This window comes from Vicugna pacos, chromosome 11 (genome assembly GCF_048564905.1).
Source record: "Vicugna pacos chromosome 11, VicPac4, whole genome shotgun sequence".
Classification (NCBI taxonomy): domain Eukaryota; kingdom Metazoa; phylum Chordata; class Mammalia; order Artiodactyla; family Camelidae; genus Vicugna; species Vicugna pacos.
Window position 1 is genome coordinate 50,153,043 of NC_132997.1, and position 22,850 is coordinate 50,175,892.

Consider the following 22,850-nt stretch of genomic DNA (forward strand, 5'->3'; position numbering starts at 1 on the left):
CGGCTGAGTCGGGGGTGGGCTAAGAAGGGATGTCCCCGAGGACGGGAGAGGACACCTGTTGAGAGGCTATTGAGCAGCCTGTCCACAGATGCAGCCCTCTCTGTGTTCTGGAACAGTCTGTTCCACCCAGACCTGGGTTGTTTAGGCCCCTCTCTAGGCATCAGGGACGTAGAGTGAGTGAAAGAGGCCCCTGCCCTTCAGAAGCTCCCATCCCGGCCAGGGAGACCCACCTCTAGTGGCCATCCCTGCTACGATGGGGCTGGGTCTGAGTCTCAGGGGGTTTGCGGGAACTAGTTCCCTCTGCCTGGGGGTCCTCAGCCTCCCAGGAACAGGTGATCTATTGAATGAGGACATCGTCTCCCTGTGTCCCCGCCCTGGGAAGAGGCTCCAGGCCGGTGTACAGTACAGTTTACCCTCCATCCCCCAGGCCCAGGACTGAGCATTGTAATGCCTCCCCTCCTCTCAAATCCTGGAGTCTGTAGCCAGGCTTTCTGGAGTCTGAGAAGTCTCCATGAGACTTTAAAATATTTGTGTTTTCATTTTGGAATAATCTAAAAAATCAATATAAACATATTCTGCGTCATCTGGATGTTTGGCTTACAGCCGATTATGTGATCGCAAAATTTTAGTGTCTACATTTACAGTGATGTGTACGGAACGCAGTTAACTTTTTTTTTTTAATTTAAGTAGAAGCTACATCAAAATGCACAAAGCTTAAGTATAGAGCTGGATGAATTTTTACAAAGAGAACACATTTGTGAAACCAATACTCAGATCAAGAAACATGATATTATTACTGTCCCCCAGAGGATTAAGACCTTCCACACCCCTAGAGGTATCCTATCAGTATCTTTGAACTTGATATAACTGGGTCTTATAGAATGACTCTTTGGTGCCTGGCCTCTTTCTCTCAACACAACACCCATGTTATCCATCCGTGTGGTTGGCATGTAGCCATAGTTGACCGTGGTTAGTTTCTAACCCAGCCCTTCTCAAAGTGGGATCCTCAGAAGTGGTTCTGAGGGTTCTGTGAATCCATCATTTGGAGAAAAGCAAATGTGGGTACTGGCTGGTTCAGAAGGGGAAAGAAAGCACCCAACTGTGGGGCACGCAGTCCTGTCCTGGGCATTCGCTCCACAGCCCAGGTTCCACCACAGTCCTGCTCCTGACTTGCGGTTTCCCCAGGGCACCAGGTCTTTGCAGACATTATTCCCTTTGCACCCTCCTCTTGCTTGTCTGCCAGGCAAAGGCCTATGTGTCTTGTGGCCTCTGAAAGGCTGCCTCCTCTGTGAGGTCTCTCCAGCTTCCCTGGGCAAACTCAGGCACCCTTTCTCTTGTGATGCCACTGTGCTTTGTCCATGTTGTCCCTGAGCAATTATCACACTCAGCAGTTATGGCAGGTCTGTCTCCCCATTAGACTGTGGGCCTTGTGAGGCCAGGACCATGGAGGAATACTGGACTCATTCTCAGAGTGACCAAGGAGGGAGTCTTGCTGCCTCTACCTGCTGCCGGTCCATAGCCACCAGAGGCAGGGGCAGGGTTCCCTGTTCTGGCTCACCTGCCTCGTTAAACTTGGGGTTCAGTTGGCCCCAGCATCCCTGTATCATCAGTAAGGGTGGACAATGTCAGAGCTGTGGCATGGGGCTTCCTTGGACCAGCCACACACCAAGGAGTTAAAGGCCTGGAGAGTCCTGCTTGGGCCCAATGCCAGGCCCCAGGGCCCAAGGGTGAGTACTTTACCAGGCAGGTATCAGTTTTCTTATCTGTGAAATGGGGACAATGAACTTGGTCACCTTCCTCTTTCCTGGGAAGAGTATGAGGTTAATGAATGCCCAAGACCGGACATGACTATACCTACAACAGAGTGCAAGCTGCCTGGAGGCAAGGGAATGGCCTTGGTGACCCTTGGTTCTCTCTTCCTGCGCAGAACTGAAGCACTGTGAGACCTACAATTCAGCTGCACCTGCTCATCTTGGCTCCCATCCCTGCCCTGGGTGAGTCTTGGCTTGGAAGCCCTAATCTACTTGCTAAGCACCTACCCAACTCATTCCCACCTGAATTTGCCCTGCAACGTGCCCTGCCCCTGTGGTGCTACCTCCACTCCAATACAGTAAATTGGGTTTCACTGTCCCTTTTAACAGAACCCTATTCGTAGTGCCCCTCCTTCAGGCAGTCTTCTATCGATGTTGTGCACACTGGCTCATCTATGCTGTTAGCATTTGTGAAGGGTTTTGGGTCCTAGTTGTCCCCCAGCTTTGATTCCCACTCTATCCTGAGGTGGAACTAGGGCCCGCAGAGTGTGACCTGGCTGGTCCTTGGAAGGATGGAGGTGGGGACATGAAATACAGCTTCCTGTTGCCTTGACAACCAAAAGCACCCCTATGAGCTTCTTCATTGGCCATTGAGGTCGAGGGCCCGCCTCCACCATCAGAAGGCACCAGCCCGAGGCAGACAGGGAGAGACCCCTGTAAGGAGATTTAGAGGGAGTGATGCATCTTGCTTCCCATCCCACAGGGAGACCCATGGGCATGTGATCCCACTTCTCGTGGCCATACTGGCTACAGTGGAGCTGTGTCCTAGAGTTACTGGTGGGTGGGGGTGGAGGTAGGGGAGTATCACACAGGACGTTTCCTCGGGCGAGGCTGAATCAATGCAGAGCTGGGTGAATGGACTCAAAGGACCCAGAAGAAAACAGTTTTTCTTTCCAGCAATTCAGGTGGGGGAGGTCTGGCTCTGTGGGGCTGTAGTTGGGAGGTGCCCGAGGGCTGCCAGGCAGAGGAGAAGACACTGCATGGCTGGGAAGGAGGCTGAGGAGGAAAAGTATTAGGGAAGTGGGTGGGGAGGATCCCACTAGCAAAAGAGGGTGAAGTTCCTGAAGGTAGACGTTTGAGCTTGGAGTCACATAAGACCCAGTTCGAATCCTCACTCTGCCCTCTCCAGCACACAGGTGCCTTCCTCTCTGTTTGGGAGGAGGGATTGAACACCCATGATTTTGTGCTGATCCTTGTGCTGAACAGCCTAGGAGTTCCCCCCACCGCCCATAATGCCCTCAAAACACCCTGAAATAGGCGGGTACCATTTTACAGATGAGGAAACTGAGGCTTAAGGAGGCTAGATGGGAAAAGCCCAACGTGAGCTCAATTCCCAGACGTGAGAATGATCTGGCCGGCTTGGCGGTTATCTGGAGGGAAGTGGGAGGTGCTGTTCCCACCCCCACTCCCCAGGCATCCTGGCCTGCCCGGAAGGAAGGGTCGTGCCAAGCCGTCAGGCTTGCGTGGTTTCCTTTAGCAAAACTGCGTCAGACTCCCTCTGGGGGGTAAACCACCGCTAACTGGTGACAGCACCTTAACTACACGAAAAGGGGAAACCAAGAAAGTTCTCTGTGCAGGAGACAGCAGGTCCAAGATAGAGCCACCCGAGGGAAGGAGGAAGAGTGTTTCTAACTCCTTTTTACCCTTTCAAACTTGTCTAGCATTACTAGTGGAAGCCCTGGTTTAACAATAACAGACCCATTTTATTTAGCCTAGTAACTGGGACTGAGACCTGGCAAGGAGCTGCCGCACGGTGGTACAGCACTGATGTGCTCCAAGGGAGGGGCTGAGCCGTCAGTTTGGGGGCTGGATATAGATTAGATTGGACCTAATCTCTGAGCCTCACATTCTTCATCTGCAAAATGGGCTTGATTAGATTGTGAAGACTGGGAAAAAGAATCATGACACCCACCTGAGCTTTCTTTGTGCCACCTGTGCTCTGGATGGATAAAGCAGTCCTCCCTGCAGAGTGGAGTGCCCCCCCCACCTCATGCCCAGAGTTTCCTGGGACCCCTCAGAGTTACAGGAATAGGCTTTTTCCCAGAGGCCTTTGTAGTTCATCTCCTAGGGCCAGAATTGTTAACAAACACAGAGCACCTAAAAGTTGATGTTTTTTGAATGCCTAACATAGGTCATGTCAGGCTCTATGTTAAGTGTTGGACCCTCATCAACTCTTTTAATTATCCCAGAACAACCCTTCCTTTCTCCTGAAAAATGCTATTATTGTCATCCCCTTTTTGCAGATGAGGAAACTGAAATTTATAGAGAGGTTAAAAAAATTCACCATGTGAATTTCAGACTCTTTCTGATGTTAATGACAAAAAACCCTGACTCAAACTGGTTTATGCTAAGAGAGGAATTTACTGGCTCAGGAAACTGAACAATCCAGGCATGGGTTGACCTGGAAACTCAAAAACATAAAGACTGAATCTTTCCACTCTGCTGTGAAGGGTTATCTGCAGCCTCAGGTTCATATCACCCCCAATTCTATTTCAGTAGAAACGAGGGTCTCTTCTTGGTAATTGTGACCCAAGTTCCAGGATTTACTCTAATTAGACAATTAGGAGTTGTGGGACCACTGATAAAAGGCACTGTCCAGGAAGGTTCTGTGCTGACTGGTGGGTGTGGTCACAGGCCCCATGCATGTAGCCCCACCTGTTCCAATGGGCTGAAAAGGAAGGAGGGAGGAATGTTTCTTCAAAGAGGGATGGGAAGAGATGGGGAATGGATGCCAGCAGCTCCCTCTTCCTGTGTCCTCCACACTGAGGTCACAAGGTCACACAACTGAAAAGAAGTAGAGCCTGGATTGAGCCCTGGCAGTCTGACTCCAGACCCCCTGTCCTGAACACCTCTACACCCTCTGCTATGGGTACCAGCCTGGTACTAAGTTCCTAGTAGAGAAAACAGAGGTGGAGGATGGGGCCTCCACTCCAGGAGGGAGCCACCCCTTCCTCATTGGTCACAGGTCAGTCCTCATCACATCTGGTGCCCATCCCCACCTCTGGCCTTAGTTCCTGTTCTCATAGCTGGACCCCAGCTGTTGCCTGCCAAGCTGCAGATGGCCCTCCATGTTTAGCCATAGTTATGCACTGTCCTAGGGTCTAGTTGTTCCCTGTTTCTCCAAGCAGAGAGGAGGTTCCTCCGGGACTGGGACTGTGTTCTCCCTTCTCCTGTGTGGGGTACCCCTCTTGGACCTGGCAGGATTTGTGCAGCAGGCAGCATATGTGATTTTGAGGGACCCTAGAAAGGCCCTTCTCTACCCTCTGTTTACTTCCTCTACTTTAAAAAATTCCATCATTAGAGGTGGTTTCACTCCTTTAATTCCTGTTAAGATTCCAATTCCTCTGAGCAGAGGGGGCATAGTAGGTCTTATCACCCATTCACACTTTAGTGAGAAGTAGTTCACAGAATCCTTCCTGAGGGCAGGCTTTGTTATCGTGGCCCCTATTTTTTTGAGGGCCTACTGTGCACTCTCCACTGATTCAAGAGCTTCTCATACATTATCTCACTTAAATCTCACAACTCTGTGAGGCGAGTGCTGTTATTATTCTTGTTTTATGGATAAGGACTCCGAGGCCCAGAGAGGTTAAGGATCTTGCCCAAGGTCTGCACACAGTGGTGCAGGAATTTGAATGTAGGAAATCTAGTCCCAGAGCCTACACTGCCTATCATTCTACCAAGATAATCCCTAATACTCTTTAGTTTACAAAAATATTCAGTGTATTCATACACATCTCTTGGACCTCCCTACTGAATTCAGAAGGTGGTTGGTACAGTCATCATCTTTTCATAGAGGAGAATGTTGAGGAGGCTAAGTTCAGTCAAGTGGTGATTTAGACTCAGCTGTCCCATTCTCAGATCAGCTCTCCTTCCAGGTCACCATTCAGCACACAGTGAGAGGAGCCTGGAAGGTGGCCCCCGAGCGAGAGAGGGAGGATGCGGTGGGCACAGAAGCTGGGAGGTACCAAATCAGAGCAGCTCCTTCCTCTCCTTTTCCTTTTCTTCCTCCGTCCTTTTCTTCCTTCCTCCTTTCTTCCACTTATTCCTTCATCCAACTGAGCACCTACCAAGTGTGAGGGCTGTGGATAAGCAGTGGCCAAAACAAGTGTCCCTTGTGTCCTTACAGGGCTGACAATCTGAGAAGCAAACAAACCAACAAAAAAAACCACTTGCTATTTATTGAGTGTTGACGGTGAGCTGGGCCCTGGGCTAAGTGCTATATACGCACCGTCCTCACAGCTCTCTTTTTCAGGTCGGAGACTGGGACTTTGGAAGGGCCAAGAGTGTTATGTCATTTAATATGAGTCCAGTTTGACTCCAGCATCTCCCTACTAGGCTGGACTGCCTCCCTCTTGGGGTGTAGTGAGGATCCAGTGAATATTTTTGGAGTGATGAACATACACACACGCACACACGCTCTGTGACCCCAGCACCCAGCACCAGAGGCAGCCAGCTCTGCTGTCTCCTGCACCCTCCCTACCCCCATGAACCAGACCCCATCCCATACAGGAAGCTGAGTGGGGCAAGGCCATCTCCCAAGGCAGCGACAGGCTGGCACGCTGCAGGACCTCTGGACTGAAACTCCCAGGGAAATGGAATGAGAGTGATCTAACCAGAGGTCCTGGAAGGAGAAACCAGGGCCTTAGGGGCTGGGGGTGGGGAGCAGGGAGAGCTCAACTCTTCTCCTTGGGCAGCCTTTCTGCATGGCTTCCTTGTGCCTCAGTTTCCTCTTCTGCAAGTTGACATGCTCACAAACTGTGTCTGAAGTATTATCCATCAGAAACGTCCTAGAACTAGCTGGATACTTCATCCTCCCTGCTTTCTGATCTGGTTCTCCCAGGCATTTTAGGGATTTCGTTTCCCACTTTAAAGATGTGGAAACAAGGCTCAGAGAGGCGGACACCCAGCCACATAACGAGTGTTAGAAATGCGAAGAAAACCCACCCAGTTCTTGAGTCTAACGTCCCAGCAAGTATCTACTAAGCCCCCACCAAGATAGACTTGTCCTAACACTAAAAGCACCGATTCCAGTAGGGGGTGACAGACAAGGGAGAAAATGCAGAAAATGTTAGCAGAATAAGGTGACAAGAGCAAGAGACCTTTGGCGGGCAGAGGACAGAGGTCGGCTCAGGGCTCTCTCAGCTCCTGCACTTGGGAGAAGCCAGCAGAGCAAAGGTTTGGGGGCTGGGAAATTGCAGTGGGGAGAGCTGGGGCCTGAGGCGGGTATTCTTTGCTCAAGCGGAGTTCTGACTGGGAGAGGGAGTTACAGCTGCCTCGCCCTCCAAAATACCCAGACGGAGCCCCTCTTCCTGCCACCCTGAGGCAGTGCCTAGAGTTTCCGCTCCACCAGTTTCCTTGTCTTGGGTAGTTTCCAGCCCCACCTGCTTTCTTGGAGCTCAGTTCATCCATCAGTCCTGCCGGGCATGTACCAGTGTCACTCTGAGTAACTCCAGGGACCCAGGGTGACTTCATCTGTTCCTGATTCAGTTTGACTCACACTCCCCATTTCTGGAAGGTGGCTCTTGGCCATTCTTACCCCACCACTCACGCTCAGGCACCCAGGGCCTGTGGGAGTGGCGTATCCCCCTCCCCACTCCGGATGGTTAACCAGATCTGTGTCATGCAGGGCAAGTGGGGTTCCCTGCAGAGGGAACCCTCATCCACCCAGATTAACTCACTCCCTCTACAGCTCACTTGGGACATCTCCTTTCCAGTGATCACAAACATGCTCTAGTCTTACTTTCCTATTTTTGACAGGAAAAGGACATTATCTAGGAAGACTAGTTATGTTAATGGTCATTTACTCTGAGCTGGGCACTCTGTAGGCGTCACCCGAATCTCACAGTATTTCATTACTGGTCTTCAGTTTCTGGATAAGAAAGCTGAAGTTCAGAGCACAGACTTGACTTGTCTAAGTTCACACTGCAACGAACTGGCCCAGCTGGGCTTGGAACCCAGGTGTACTTGACTCCAGAGTTATATAGCCAGGGCCCTCACCTGACCACCCCCCTCCAGTGGACCATAGGTCGGGGAGCAAAGGGGGTGATCATTCTACCCCACCAGCCTCAGCCTGCTCAGGTCTAGTCCCACACCCACCCCAGGATCCCCTGGGGTTGAAGGGGATAGAAGCTCTGAGAGGAGGCTGACCATGTGCTCAGCCAAGGGGTCTGAGGGCTATCAGCTCCGTGGTGGGAAGAAGCCCAGGCCTACAGAAAACTCACTGGAGGCCCAGCCCTTGTGAGTGAGCCAACCTCTGCAGCTTGGTGGAAGTCACGGCTGGTCACTCCATCTCATTTTTAGGTGGGCCCAGGCCTGCCACTTCAGCTGACCCCCTTTCCCTCCCAAAGCTGGTCCCTTCTGCTCCATATCCCTCCCCTGGGTCTCTCCCACCCAGTACAGTGGCCACCAGCCACATGTGGCTCTTGGGCACTTGAAGTGTGACTAGTGCAGCTGAGGAACTGAGTTACCATTTTATTTAATTTTAATCGATTTACGTTTTAGCTTTAAAATTGATACTCAATGCAGTTATCAGAAAACATCGAAGTATGTGTAGAACAACTTGAATAGCCAGGGCCCCCATCTGACCGCCCCCCTCTGGCAGATCTACCTTTTAAACTGCAGATTTTATGAAATCTAAGCATGGATCATTTTCTGACAAAAATTTAGCAAGTATTTTAAGTGTAAACGAGGCACCAAATTTTTAAGACTTAGTAAAATAAAATTTTAAAATATGTCATTCATGTTTTTATATTGATTATGTGTTGAAATAATTTTTAATGTATCAGATTTAAAATTTTAATATTAAATATTAAATTAAATATTTAAGATATCATTGAAATTAACATCACCTGAGTTTTTAAATGTAGCTATTAGAAAAATTTCAGTCACTTATGTGGCTCATGTTTCTATCAGACAGTGCTAATTTAGAGGATAAATGTGTGTGTTCAAATCCTGGCTCTGTATGTCCTTGAGCAACTTAACCAACCTATCTGGACCTCAGTTTCCTCTAAAAGAGAGATAATTTTAAAAAGAATAAAAAAAAGAAACAATTCTTTAAAGGAAAAAAATAAAATAAAAAACCCCAAAGACAGAGATAATAGTTAGCACTTCCCTCATAGAGTTGTTCAGAGTAATAAATGAAATAATGTTTGTAAAGCACTTAGCACATTGCCTGGCATATCGTAGTGCTCAGGAAAAAAACAACATTATCATAGGCCTCCTTTTATCATAACACCCCAAGTGCAGTTCAGTTAAACGCAACAATATTTACTGAGGGCCTGCTCTGTGCCAGGCTCCAGGGAGTGTAGAACTAGCCCCATCACTGCCTCTGCTCTTGTGGAATTCCACGAAGCAGCCACTAAAAGAAACAGGATAAGTGCAGGTGGTGATGAGTGCTGGGGAGAAAATGAAACACAAAGATGTGCAAGAAACGGGCTCAAGGCTGCTGTAGCAGGAGTGGCCAGTGAAGGCTTCCCTGTGGAGCATTTGAGGGTACATTTGAGCTAAACCCCGCTGATGTGGAGCCAACCAGGTGACGCTCCGAGAGAAGCGTGTTTCTGGCCGAGGGAACAGCTTGTGCAAAGGCCATAGCAAAGCCGTCCGTCTTCTTTATTGCACAATCTGCTTCATCAAATTTTCCACTTCTTACATTATACTTTCTCGTGGCCACTAGACTGTCCCTGTGTTCACAGCAACTTCTGCAAAGCTGGTCCACATTATTCCCCTCCTCATCTGTTCTATTCTCTCTCTGCCCATGCAAACCTCCTCCCTTCTCTGGCCCTTCAGCTCCCATCCCCCGTTTTAGAAAACTTCCCCTGGTGATTCCTGTCCCCACTGGTCTCTCTCTGGGGTGCCTCTAGACTGAATACTTCGTTGTACACCATCCTGGTTCCCAGCCCACCTCTTCATCTTTCTGGGGCAGTCGTGCCTTCCCAACAAACTTGTCCCTTTTCCCAGGGCAGGAAGCAGAACCAGGTCTTACACTCTTCCTAGCACTCAGCTGAGACGTTCATTAACACCTATGGATTGCCCGGTGCTCACTCTGGGGAAACTGAGAGGCGTGTCTGCCCAGGCAGAGTGGAAAATCCCTGGCTGGGGGAAGGGCTGTGGAAATTTCTTCTTAACCTTCTCCTTCCAGACTTGAACTTGCTCCAGAAAGCAGTCAAGCATTTGCCCAGAAACCTGCAAGGCGGCTCTGTTATTCCTCCGGCCCCCACCCTCACCCCACCCCGCCCCAGGCTTGAACCTGGGGAGCAGTGACGGGGCGGGGCTGGGAAAAGCAGCGGAGACAGCTACTGGCAGCTGAGCTCTGCCTCCGAGAATCACTCTTGAGGTTATCCAGTCCCACCATCTCAGTTCAAAGGTAAATAAACAAGGTCAATGGCAAAATCATGCTAGACTGCAGGGCTCCCCTCTCCCAGTTCAAACTCTTTCCATTGCCCCGTAATCCCCAGTTTCCTCATCTGAAAAATGGGACTAATGATAATAGTACCTTACTATATATAAAATAGATAAACAATAAGGTCCTACTGTAGAGCACAGGGAACTATATTCAATATCTTGTAAGAGCCTGTAATGAAAAAGAATATGAAAAGGCATATATAAATGAATTACTATGCTGGGCACCAGAAATTAACAGCATTGTAAACTGACTATACTTCAGTTAAAATAATAATAATAATAGTACCTACTTCATAGGACTGGTGATACGTTAAGTGAGTTGAAGATGTAAAGCATTCTATAAATATGAGCCCTAGGCCTGCCCTTTCTGTAGCCCCACGGTGGAGTGGGCAGTTTCCATTCTGCCTGCTGCTGACTTCTAAGGGACTTAAAAGAGGGTTTGAAGTTATCATTAGGGGCTGGCAGTTTCCAGTGAGGACCAGCCCGGGTTGTCCGTAGACTAATGTCCACAGCATGTCTGGCCCCTATGTCTTCTGCTGCTTTTTTAAATGTCCATAGGTGCAGTTTGGGTGAATAAAACACGAATTCACTTAACATTGTTGCTGAAGTCACAGGTTTTTCATATCTTCACTCCGTCAATGATAGCGAAAGTCAAAATTTTTGGAGGCTCAGAATGGGTTGGGGGCCACTGAGACAGGTTCTCCAACCTCAGCCCTTCTCTCCTGGGGGCTCAGGCTCCTCTCCTGTTCTCTGAGACGAGCCAGCCCGAATCAGCTCTCCGACTCTGTCCCAAGCCCTTGATTCCCCACTCCCCTCCAAGGGAATGGGAATGAGGTCGAGGGAGGCCCAAGGAAGAGAGTGAGAAGAGCTGCTCTCACATCCTCAGGGATGAACTCTCATTCTTCCTCCTCTGGGAAGCTGTCCTCACTCTGGCTCCGAATTCCTAGAACAGACAGGAGTCTGCTAATCCATCGCCCTCAGCCAGCGGTTCACCACTTACCACCTTGTAGGTGTGGGTGCAGTGAGGCTTGACTGGGGTCATTTGGACCTGGACTGAGAAGTAGAGAGGCATAAAAGTGCTTGACAGTGTTGTGCAGTATTGGTGGGAATTTAAAATGGTGCAAATGGTGTAGAAAACAGTATAGTGGTTCCTCAAAAAGTTAAAAATAGAATTAATCATATGATCCAGCAATTCCACTTCTGGGTATGTACCCAAAAAAAGTGAAAGCAGGCTCTCAGAGTTATTTGTACACTCATATTCGTAGCAGCATTATTCACAGTAGCCAAAAGATGGAAGCAACCCAAATGTCTATTGACGGATGAAAAGATAAGCAAAATGTGGTATATCCATGCAGTGGAATGGTATTCAGCCTTAGAAAGGAAGGAAATTCTGATATTTGCTGCAGTGTAATTGAACCTTGAAGACATGGTGCTGAGTGAAGTAAGCCAGGCACAGTAAGACAAATACTGTATAATTCCACTATGTGATGGATCTAGAGAAGTCAAATTCATAGAGACACAAGGTAGAATGATGATTGCCAGGGGCTGGGAGGCGGGCAATGGGGTATTGTTATTTAGTGTGTATGAAGTTGCAGTCTTGCAAGATGAGAAAGTTCTGGGGATGGCTTGCACAACAATGTGGATATATTTAACACTACTGAACTGTACACTTACACATGGTTAAGATGGTACATTTTATGTTTTGTGTATTTTACCACAATTAAAAGTGTTTGGAAGTGGCTCCAATGGGCTTCTCTAGGAGATGGTGGATTTGAGATGTCATGGTCCTTTCCATCCTCCTTTTCTTTCACATATGTTTGTCGAGCATTTGCTGTGAGCTGGGTACTGTTCTAGGCACACAAAAAATGTAGACTGACATTCTGTTGGCAGAGACAGGCAAGAAATGAAATTTGAACCAAAGTTCTTGTAGCTTCTCTTTGCTTTCCTTTTCTTGGTGAAAACTTCACCGTATTTATACTAATGGAATCATAATTATGGAACTATAATTTATGTTTTAAAAATTCTAGAGCTCATTTATAGACTTTTGTGTGTGTTAAATTGTTTTTAAATTGAGGTATAATTTGTATACAGTAAAGTGCACCCTTTTATTAGGTGTTCAATTCTATGGATTTTGAAAAATGTGTACTTAAAAAAAAGGTTGTATTGATATAATTTACATACCATAAATTTCATCTGTTTTAAGTATACAATTCAGTGGTTTTTAGTATATTCACAGAGTTCTGCAACCATCGCCAAAATCAATTTTAGAATATTATCATCAAAAAGAAATTCTGTACCCATTAGCAGTCACCCCATCTCCCCTCTAGTCCTCCAGGTCTAAGTAACTAATCTACTTTCTATTTCTATGATTTTCTTATTCTGGACATTCATATAAATGGAATCATACAATGTGTGGTCTTTCATGACTTACTTCTTTCACTTAGCATAGCATTTTTGAGGCCCATCCATCTGATATCATGGATTAGTACTTCATTTCTTTGTATTGATGAATAATAGCCCATTTTTTGAATCTTCCATATTTTGTTTATCCATTCGTCTGTCGATGGACATTTGGGTTGTTTCCACTTTGATATTATGAATAATGCTGCTATGAAAATTCATATATGAGTTTTTGTGTGGACATATCTTTTCATTTCTCTTGGGTGTATACTTAGAAGTGGAATTGCTGGGTCATATGGTAACTATATTTTTAACACTATGAGGAACAGCCAAATTGTTTGCAAAATGGCTGTGATTTTTCAGTCCCTCCAGCGATGTGTGAGGGTTCCAGTTTCTTTACATCCTTACCAATTATTGTCCGTCTCTTTGAGTATAGCCATTCTGGTAGTATGAAATGGTATCCCATTGTAGTGCTGATTTATATTTCTGTACCAACCAATAATGTTGAACATCTTTTTATGAATGCTTATAGGTCATTCGTACACCTTCAGAGAGATGTCTATTCGAGTCTTTTGCTCATTTTTAATTGAGTTGTAAGAGTTCTAAATCGTATATCATATATATAGATTTGCAAAATATTTTCTCCCAATTTGTAGGTTGTCATTTTACTTTCTTGATTGTGTCCTTCAAAGCACAAAAGATTTTAAATTTTATCAAGTCCAGCGCGTTGATTTTCTCTTTTGATACTCATATTTTGGATGTCATAGCTAAGAAATCATTGTCTAATCCAAGATTATGAAAATTTACTCCTTTATCTTCTTCTAAGAGTTTTATAGTTTAGTTCTTCCGTTTGGGTCTATGATCCACTTTGAGTTAATTTTTGTATGTATATACTTCTTTAAAAAAATCAGGGATTCAGGTATCATTTGCATTCAATAAAATTCACCAATTTCAATTATACTGTTTAATTAGTTTTATCTTGTATACTTTTAATCCTTCAGTACTGTTAGTTTTTTCCCCCTGGGAAGTTAGGGATGGGGAAAAAATGAGTATGTGCCCGTTTTCTCTTTTTTCTTATGCCCCCGGGGTTTGCTTATAAATGTATGTGTGTCATTATGTGAGAGTGCGTATGAAAGAGAGAGAGAATTTTGATTTTGATATCAGCTTCTTAAGGGTTCCCACTTACTTTGGCTTACTCTTGCAGCTCCATGGACCCATTTAATTATATGTAGGTTGAATGAATGAACACAGTAATCAGATGACAGTCAATCAGTATCTGCCCTCAGAGCCTCGGTACCCCACGGCCACAGATGTTTCCATGCAGCTGCCCACTGTTGGGATTGAGATGGAGATCCCCCAGCGGCACCCCTGCGTGGATGTGTCTCGGTTTAATGGGCTGTTTTCTCATTGTGATTCCTTCATAAAGAGCCCCCCTTTCAGGATAATTACAGGGTCCTATAATAATCTATTAATTGGGCCTGGTTTCTGTACCTCATGTTTCCTCAGCCTTCTGCTGGGCTGCCCCAGCAGCACTTGGCCACCTCCTGCAGCAAGAGCAGGATGCAACTGAGCAGGACACCTGCGCTGGGGAACCAGGAGGGCTCAGGGAATCGAGCAGAAGGCACAGGAGGTAGGAGACCACACTTCCCACCTTAGCCCTGCAACTCTGCTTTCTAAGCCACTCTGGGCCTTTGAATTTCTTCTGAAACATGAGGTAGAATTAAAGGAACCTTATGTGGGTACTGAATATGCACTGGGCTTAGAAAAATATGGCTTCGAAATGAAGCTGACTGAGCACGTTCCCCCCTCAAATGATTTTTTTTTACAAGAATTTATTAAGGTTATATATTGGCATGACTGTTGTTAAGATGATGACTTTTGAGAAGATGTTAGAGGAAGGCCAGGCCAAAGGGAAAGGGTACAGGCTCCACCACAGCCGGGCTGCCAGCTCTTGCCCAGCCACTGGCTTCTTCTGCCAATGGTGAACTCCAGCCATGCTTTTATACACAGCATTTCCTCACTATTATCCCCATGTTAAGAGGAGGAAACTGAAAGTGACTTGCTCAAGGTCATTGGCTAAGCAATGTCTGAGTCAGAATTTGAACCCAGATTTTACCAACTCTACTGCATGGTGGCCTTACCCACTGAGACACTACCTCCCTTCTAGGACCTCAGCCATTAATATTCCTCCAAACTAGGTGGCAGGCATAGTAAAACAACAAAGTGTTTCCACTCTGCCCTCCTGTCTCCTTAGCCTGAGAGTTTGAGACTGGTGGGGGAATCTCGTATTGTCTGAGCCAGTGGAGAAGGGGGATGATCATGCAGTCAGACAACTAGGCCTGAGGGGAACCCAGGGGCAGGATACAAAACAGGTGCATACAGTGGGATTGGAAAACCACTAAATTTTCAGCACTGCCCTGGTGAAGGATGAGGCAAGGGGAGGCAGAGGGGTGTCATAAAAGGGCTGGAACTTGCTTTGGGCCTTAAAGGAAGGGCAGGGTTTTCAGGCAAGACAGAAAAAGATCACATCCCTGGTGGAGGGCACTGGAATAAGCAGAGTCTGGGGCTAGAGAAGGGGGCAGGCCAGGGGAGTAGTAGAGAGTGGTGAGCGGTCAGCCTGAATAGGGTGATTAGGGCCCAATACTAAAGGTCTTCAAAGGCACAGTGGGATCTGACAATAGGGAGCTATTGCAGGTTCTCCAGTAGCATCTTGACGGGGTGGGAAATAGAAATAAGGGAGAGAATCCTAGATGAAGGGAGGCAATCAATACAAATTTTGTAGGCCAAATAGAAGGATTTCTGAAAGCATTTTCCAAAGCTGGATTTTATGTGTGAAGTCTTATAAGCTTTATTAGCATTCTATCTTAGTGACAAAAAAGGCTGCTCCATCTTCTCTTCAAGAGCCCAATACCTGAGACAGAGCTCCCTGCTGCATCTTAGGAGGCCGAAGAGCCCCTACCTGGGGACCCTTCTTTCCTGTGGGGGGATTTTCAAGCCCTGTTAGGATGAAGAAAGATAGTCTGGGCCTCAGAAGAAGGCATCTCAGCTGAGCTTTTGTAGGAACCCACGCTTTCCTCCCCCTTCAGTCTGACCATCTAAGAGGAGTCTAGGATGCTCACTGCCTCCTGGTCCAGGAGAGGAGTTAATGCTTACGGTGCCATCCAGCTCCTGTCTCCAGATACCAGTGAGACTCTCTGTTCTGGAGGTAGACACCATTGGTTTCCTCTTTAGGGGCTGAGGAAGCACAGCCATGAGCATTGGTCCCAATCTCAGTTCCCCCAGGAAAGTGCCCCCAGACACCAGCCAAGTGCTGAGGCTGCTTCACTGCCAGCTCCGCCCTGAGGGGCTGGACAAGGTCAGCCATGATCAAAAGAAGACAAAATCATTTAAAGGTTTGGGCCTCTGTTTACGGATCTGTAGAACATTATAAACTCCTGCCCCACCCATTCCTTACAGGGTGGTGATTAGGAAGATATGCTCAGAAGTAAGGGCTCTCTTCAAACTGCTCTAGGCACCTTTTTACTTGTTACCACTATTTTCAAATATAGCTTGAACCCAAGTTCATTCATTTTTGGGAACCAAAGAGATGTGAGTTTTCTAAGCCATCCCAAAGTTCAAGATTCTGTGTCAGGATCCTAGATGCAAATGCAGATTCCTGGGGCCCTGCCCCAGACACACACAGTCAGAATCTCCACCAGGGCCCAGGGATCTGCATTTAATGGGAGCCCCAAGAGATTTGACCATACACTCAAGCAGAAGAATTACTGTCTTACAGTTGGGCAAACAAGGCCTGTCTGGGACCAGGAAGAGAAACAAGGGAGATAACAACTCTCCAGAGGCTGGTGTGGAAGGAGGACTGGCCATCAGTCACAGGGAGGGAGGAGTGGGAAGGGCCTTGGCCTTCATCTGGCCCAACACCAATTTTACTGATAAGGAAACTGGGGCCCAGAGAGCACAAGTCCAGGTCACCCAGAACATTCATGAAGACAGGCCAGCAGTCCCCTGGCTCTCTAAGCCCTTCCCACACCACCTGTGTGTGTGTTGTGTGCTCTGCTCCTGCCTGGGCCACACCTCCTCCCCGTGGCAGGTCATGCCCCTCTCTGAGCCCTAGGTTCCTTGCCCAGTCAGAGACTTGAAATAAGTAGTCTTTTTCAAACTCCATCTCTGTAGCCTTTACATATCCAGAGATAAAATTTGTAACCTGACTGCAGAACAACTTGAACTGTGCCTTTTTTCACAAAGAAAAAGAAAGTCTTTTGCAGTTCAAGTGCCTATATGGCTCTTGGGCTCATGGGTCCTTTGTACCAGGGCCTTCTAACTCAGGGCAGCCAGGTGAGCTCTCCCTACTGAGACTCTGGCTCTGCGGGAGGTCTGACTCACTCCTCACCTTCCAGCGCTTTCCCCTAGGAGCCTCAGCCAGCAGAGCCAAGGGAGCCAGGGTTCTTGACACAGATGGCACGCAGTCTACATACCTTCATTACCAGGCTGGCAGGCAGCCCCGGAAAGGCATAGAGAAGCACAGCTGGACCAGAGTCAGATGAAACCCACCTTTTTCCAGCACCCATCCCCCTCCCTTTTATTTCATGGCACTGATGAGAGACAACTGTTTTTAACAAACTTTTTTTTATTAGAAAAGTAAAAAATATTGCATAGGTCTTAATACTTGAACATCAAGTGTATTCATGAACAGCAAGTATCTTCATGTAAACAGTTCTAGATGGAAGACCCAGATAGTACTCCTCTGGGGGAGGGGTTCCAGCCCCCACCCCAATCAGACCCATCCCCTCACAGTTCAGCCCTTCAGGACACATCTGGGGATGGGCCAATCGCAGCTCCCAGGTGTATTTTCTCTTCAAGTGTCAAAGATCCCCAAGTGATCCTAACACCCACCCCTTCCTACTCTTACATTCATGCGTCTGTAAGATAGCTGCCTAGAACAGGTCAGTAGTGAAGTTCTGATCCAAAAAAAAAAAGGATACAAAAACAAAGAACATTTGGCCCCTTCAGACCATGAGATACACAAACCACCTGGATGTCCTCCCCCCTCCCACCAGGGCCAGCTACCATGAACACACATCCTTTGCAGAGGCCAGTGCAGCCCAGCTGCTCTCCTGGCTGTCACACCACTGTTGTCTTAACTGTCAGTAACAATAAAAATAAGGTACATGCTACAATACACATCCAGCCAGAAGCCTGGTTGGCCCCTAAGCCTTTGTTTCATGCTACAGTACTGAGGGGCATGTGTCCCCAGGTGGGAGCCACCGCACACACCTCAGTGAGCTTCCTAGGGATACACCACGTCACGCCCACCTCGACCTTCCTCCTCTCAAGTGGCTGTTGTCAGTTTTCTAACGACAGGCATCAGTCCCTCAGCTTCTGCCTGCCAATGTCCACCCCAAGAGTTCAACTGTCTCTGCCATGGGGGCAGTGCCGGCCCCCCAGGCCCAAGTTCAACACTCCTCAATGAGCAGCTGCTCGGAGCTGTACAGCTTCTTCTTGATTACTCGGAAGCCGGTGCTCAGCGTCAGGGACTGGCTGAAGCCAGGGACGAAGGGAGAGTTGGCAGAGCTAAACAACCCCTGGATCTTGGGCCAGAGGCGTGAGTCCAGGCGCAGCACGAGGGTCAGCTGGAAGGTGGGCACCAGGCTGGGGTCGAGGGCCAGCTGGCCCACGCTGTGGCAGCTCTTGCCCTGCTCTACGCAGACGTCCAGCAGCGCCCCCCGCAGGCCGCACGGCTCGCTGTAGGACAGGCGCAGTAGTTCTTTGCCCACCTGGCTCACCAGCTGGCCGGGCATCAGCAGGCGCGCGGGGCGCCGCGAGCCCAGCCGTGCCTGGGCCAGGCTCTCCTGCAGCAGCTGCATCAGGTTGGCACACAGATGCTCATCCTCGGGGTCGCTGAGCAGCTCGAAGTCGGGCAGAGACACTCCATCCAGGTATGCAGAGTCTGGAACGGAAAGCACAAAGGGAAGAAGGGGGTAAGAGCAGCTCCAAACGCGGGAGGTGCTGTTTCACTAAGAAACCAGCGCTCCTTCCCACTCCGTGCCTCAGTTTCCGCCCCACACTCGTACCCTATTCTCCTATTCCCCTCCTTTGCCCGCCCCCCTCCGCAATCTGGGTTCGGAGAGATAGAAAGCCAAGGTGGCTTTGACTCCTTACAGCGCGGTGCTTTCTCACCTTCCCGGCCCCTCTAGTCGCGTCCGGCCCCCGCCTCTGGCTTACCTTCCTCTGGCCCAAAGCCACTGTTGCTGCTGTCCAGGGACTCGCAGTCCGAGCTCTCCAGGCTCGCACAGCGGCCAAGCCCCTCTTCTCGGGCCGCCGACCCCCAAGCTGAGCGAGGCGGCTGATCTGGGGTGGGAGTCCGGGACAAGGACGAGGATGAAGAGGAGGAGGACGACGAGAAGCGATCCCAGAGGCTAGGCATGGTGAGGACGGACGCCAGGACGTTTGCAGATGAGCTCACGGTGGTGGAGCGTAGAGACACTGTAAGACAAGAGCGGCAGGGACCGAGCGTCAGTCTGCGGGCCAGACAGGACTGCGAGAGCTAGGACTCCTAGACTGAGGCCTCTGTGCTCAACGATCAGCACACACATAAGGGACACTCACCAGCTAGCACGGTCAGCGAGAACTGCTGGGACAGGTGCGAACTGCTGCTTGAATGGGTGCGCGAACGGGTGCCAACCCCCGAGCTCTGCCCAGACCTGTCCCTTCTTCCCACCCGCACCTCCCCCTCGGCCTGCCGCGGTCCCTAGCACCAGAGCCGAGAGGCCTATAAGGACTAGCGCGGGGAGGCCACACCCCTTCCGCGCCGCAACCCAATCCAGACCCGGGAGTGTGGCCCACTTCAGCCAATGGACTCCGGGCGCACGTTCGCAACGTTCTCTCCTGCCCGGTGACAGCCGCCTGGCCCCGCCCCCGTTGAGCCCCAGAACTCTCCCGGCCGAACCCCCCAGCTGCAGCCACGCCCCCTTTCTGGAAGCGATCCTCAGCGGCTGCAGCTGCCAAGGTCCCCGAGGGCGCTCGCGTCAGGGGAGGATCAAGGAAAGACTTGTTTATTATAGGGTCGTGTTGCTGGGGGAGGGGGTAAGCCGCAGCCACTCCGGAGGAAAGACAGGGGAACTTGAGGGGGCAACAGGCAGGGAAAACGGTTGCTCCCAGCGTCCGGAAGCCTGCGAGCTACGGGCACGACTGGGCGCACGGGTGGATGCCCGTGGGACGGCGGCGCGGGGAGCGGACTATAACTCGGACGGCTCTCGCACACGTACCCCACGTTAACCCTGCCTCACGAAGGGTAGGGATTTGGGGGTGGGGTCCAAAGCGTAGGCAGTTCCGGGCACCGGGCTCCCCTTTCCGGGCGGGTCCACCTGCCCGCCCACGTGTTACTCTACAGCCCCTGGGGATGGGTTAATGGGGTTGTTCGGGCCCGCGATATGATCTTGGCCCCCAAACCGTGTCCACTCCCACCCTCCAGCTGCGTCCAAGAAGAGGATTTGAGGAACGTGGTTAAAGGAGTATTGACGGGCCCCCATTCCGAGCGCTTGGTCCTGGAGCTGGGGACTGGGACCCATATCAGATCCACACACAGACCCGCCCGCCAGCGCTACTGACCCACCGCCTTAACGGCGGTGCCTTCCCGGCCTGCTGCGGCCAAGAGGCCCCGGGTATCCTCTGGGTCCTAGCGCCCCTCTCTGCCAAAACGCTTTGTGTAAAAGACCCTGACAGTTGCATCAGGACCGAGGACCTATATCTCGGGGAAAGCCCCATAGTGCAATCGCCATCTCCTGTTTCGTCATTCAGGCAGGGCCGCAGGAAATCTGACCCTACGGCGGTGCTCGAAGACTGTGATTGCTGAGGGTGGGAAGAGGTTCAGACGGATTCGACCTTTACTTATTTAAAGGTTTGTCAATCTGGGACGCAGGATCCTGATGGAAGAGAGAATCAAGCTTACATCAGACGCTCCCATCCCAGGGCGGGCAAGAGCCTAACCAGATCAGACTGGCAGGCCTCGCCTTGGGGCAGACTTGCACGTAACCAATGACACTTGCCTGCCGGAGGAGTCGGACCACAGCCTTCCACACCCCCCCCCATTTAAAAAAAAAAAAAAAAAAAGGCTGACCCATGGACCTTCCAGGCAAACCAAGACTCAGAACTGTAAACGACCAGAATTGAAACCCTGCACCCCACCCCAATTTTCCAGATGGGAGAACCATCTCTGGAGACAAATTTATGGATTAAAAAATAGAGGACTCAGATTAGGAGATATCTTTAAGACTGATGCTGAATAAAATAGTCTCTCAGCCACTGGGGCTTTCAAGGCCTGAACACTGGCCCTTTAGTCCTATCCTCCAAGCCCCAGTCACTTGCTGGGAGTCTAAAGACACCAAGCCATAGCAGTTAGGCAGATGCTTGGGGGGCGGGGGTGGTGGTGGTGGTAGATGACAGTCTTTTGAAATCACCCTGTATTGAGGTGGGAAGAAAAGAGTTGGGGTGACCTGTTTGGGTGTGTCTTTCTGTCACTCAGGACTGAAGATCAGGAAATTAATACATCAGAACTATTCACTCCTCCCAGGCCAACTGAGCTGGGGACATCTGAAACAGCAGGAGATAAACTTAAGGTGTTTTTGTTCTCTCTCTCTGGCATGAAAAAAAATTTTTTTTTCAGATAAGTGTGGAACACTAAGAAAAATAGAGGTTTTTAAATAGATATTTCATAAGCAGAAGAATCCAGAGCCATTTTGGAAAGGTCGGTTTACTAGGAATTATTCATTCATTCAATAGATAGCCATCACAGAAGCAGTGTGCTAAGCACCTTTTTTTCATTCACTTATTCTGTCTCATTCTGTTAATAAAACAGCTTCTCATAATTGGGAGGGACTGTGTTAATGGGCACTGGATAATTTTGTTTCTTTCCAAAAGTAATCCATTAATGTTGTCTCATTGTTTTTAAGAAATGATGGAAAAAGGACAGGTCGTCTTAACTGTGGAGATTCCTCTCACAGTAGAAGAGGGTGGGCTACAGGGTAAACAACAACCTGCTAGGAGGTCTGGCTGCAGGGTGTTGAGGTTCGGGGGCTAAATGGCTTCCCCAGTGACACTCTTCACCCCTATGAAGGAGGGGCAAAGCCTTATACCATTGTCTGCCAGGAGAACCTTTGGACCTGGAAGGACAGTTTCTTAACTGTTAGCCCCTCCAAGGAGCCAAGTTTAAGGGTCTTGTTTCATCCTATGAGGTGAAGGGTAGGATCCTTTCCAACTGACTGGGGCTGGAAAGACTTTGTTACCATCTCACACACCTGTCTCCGCATTGATGCACATGGGATAGGGAGACCCTAAAACGTGGCACCCGTGAGGAGGAGACAGCTCCATCTCCTAGCCTCAGAGCCAGGCCTCTTCAGAGCCTTCAAAGACCCTAAGAACACTGCATTTGGTGTGCTTCTCTCTCCCTCAGGCCTAGACTGGCTGCAGGTCAGGCTTGCCTGGACATGTTCCCACCAGCAGCCTTGGAGACCCAGCTCTGGCATCCCTTCCTCCAGGAAGCCTTCCCCAGCGCCCCCAACCCAACTCACCCTCCTGTAGGTGCCCCTCCTCATGGCATCCTCACACCCCATGTGTACTTCTGTTAATAACTATTATGAGCTTCTTGAGAGTGGTGGTCTACCCTTCCTAACTTCCAGAGGCCAATGCATAGTGGAGGCTCAGTGAATATTCCTTGGATGAATAGATGAATGAATAAACAGATGACTGGATGAAAGAAGAAAAGGTGGATTTTCCTAGAATTGCAGACCCACATCTGGATTCCCAGGATCTAGTTGGCCTTTGGAGTGGGCCTTCAGAAGACCTCAACGCTATCTTTCTATTCACTTTCTGTCTAGTGCTGCCAAGAGCCTTGGCTGTACCTGAATATTTCCCTTCCTCCTCAGCCCAGGTCTGGGAGTGGGGCTTCTAAGGCAACCCAGTTCTTCCTGTTGGATTATAGTTAGCAACCCCAGGAAGTAGGGAGAGAGGTGACATTGTGCAGAAGGCTGATTTGTAGGGAATCTTTTAAAACAATTAGTACTTTCCATTTGAGTGTCTCAACTACTTTAAAAAAATTTTTATTGAGATGAAATTCACATATAAAGTTAACCATTTATAAAAGTAACAAAAAGTCAGTGGCATTTAGTATATTCACAATGTTGTGCAACCAACACCTTTATCTAATTCCAAAATATCTCTATCATCCCAAAGGCGACCCTGAACCCA

General features: G+C 49.0%; 1 protein-coding gene and 1 long non-coding RNA gene across 2 annotated transcripts in view; one reads left to right on the forward strand and one right to left on the reverse strand.

Annotated features, from left to right (window-relative positions):
• The window catches only part of LOC116282363 (uncharacterized), a 34,012-nt gene extending 19,718 nt beyond the window's left edge, over window positions 1–14,294 (forward strand). Inside the window, exons 3-4 of the long non-coding RNA XR_004191870.2 lie at window positions 1,928–1,994; window positions 14,118–14,294. This is a non-coding gene — a long non-coding RNA (uncharacterized lncRNA). The remainder of the gene's footprint in view (window positions 1–1,927; window positions 1,995–14,117) is intronic.
• A 2,923-nt stretch (window positions 14,295–17,217) lies between these two features.
• On the reverse strand, window positions 17,218–19,373 carry DDIT4 (DNA damage inducible transcript 4). The gene is made up of 3 exons (XM_006212860.3): window positions 19,215–19,373; window positions 18,831–19,091; window positions 17,218–18,555 (listed from the first exon to the last, which is right to left on the reverse strand). The coding sequence occupies exons 2-3, from the start codon at window positions 19,030–19,032 to the stop codon at window positions 18,062–18,064; spliced, it is 696 nt and encodes a 231-aa protein (XP_006212922.1). The 5' UTR covers window positions 19,033–19,091; window positions 19,215–19,373; the 3' UTR covers window positions 17,218–18,061.
• Window positions 19,374–22,850: the final 3,477 nt, after the last annotated feature.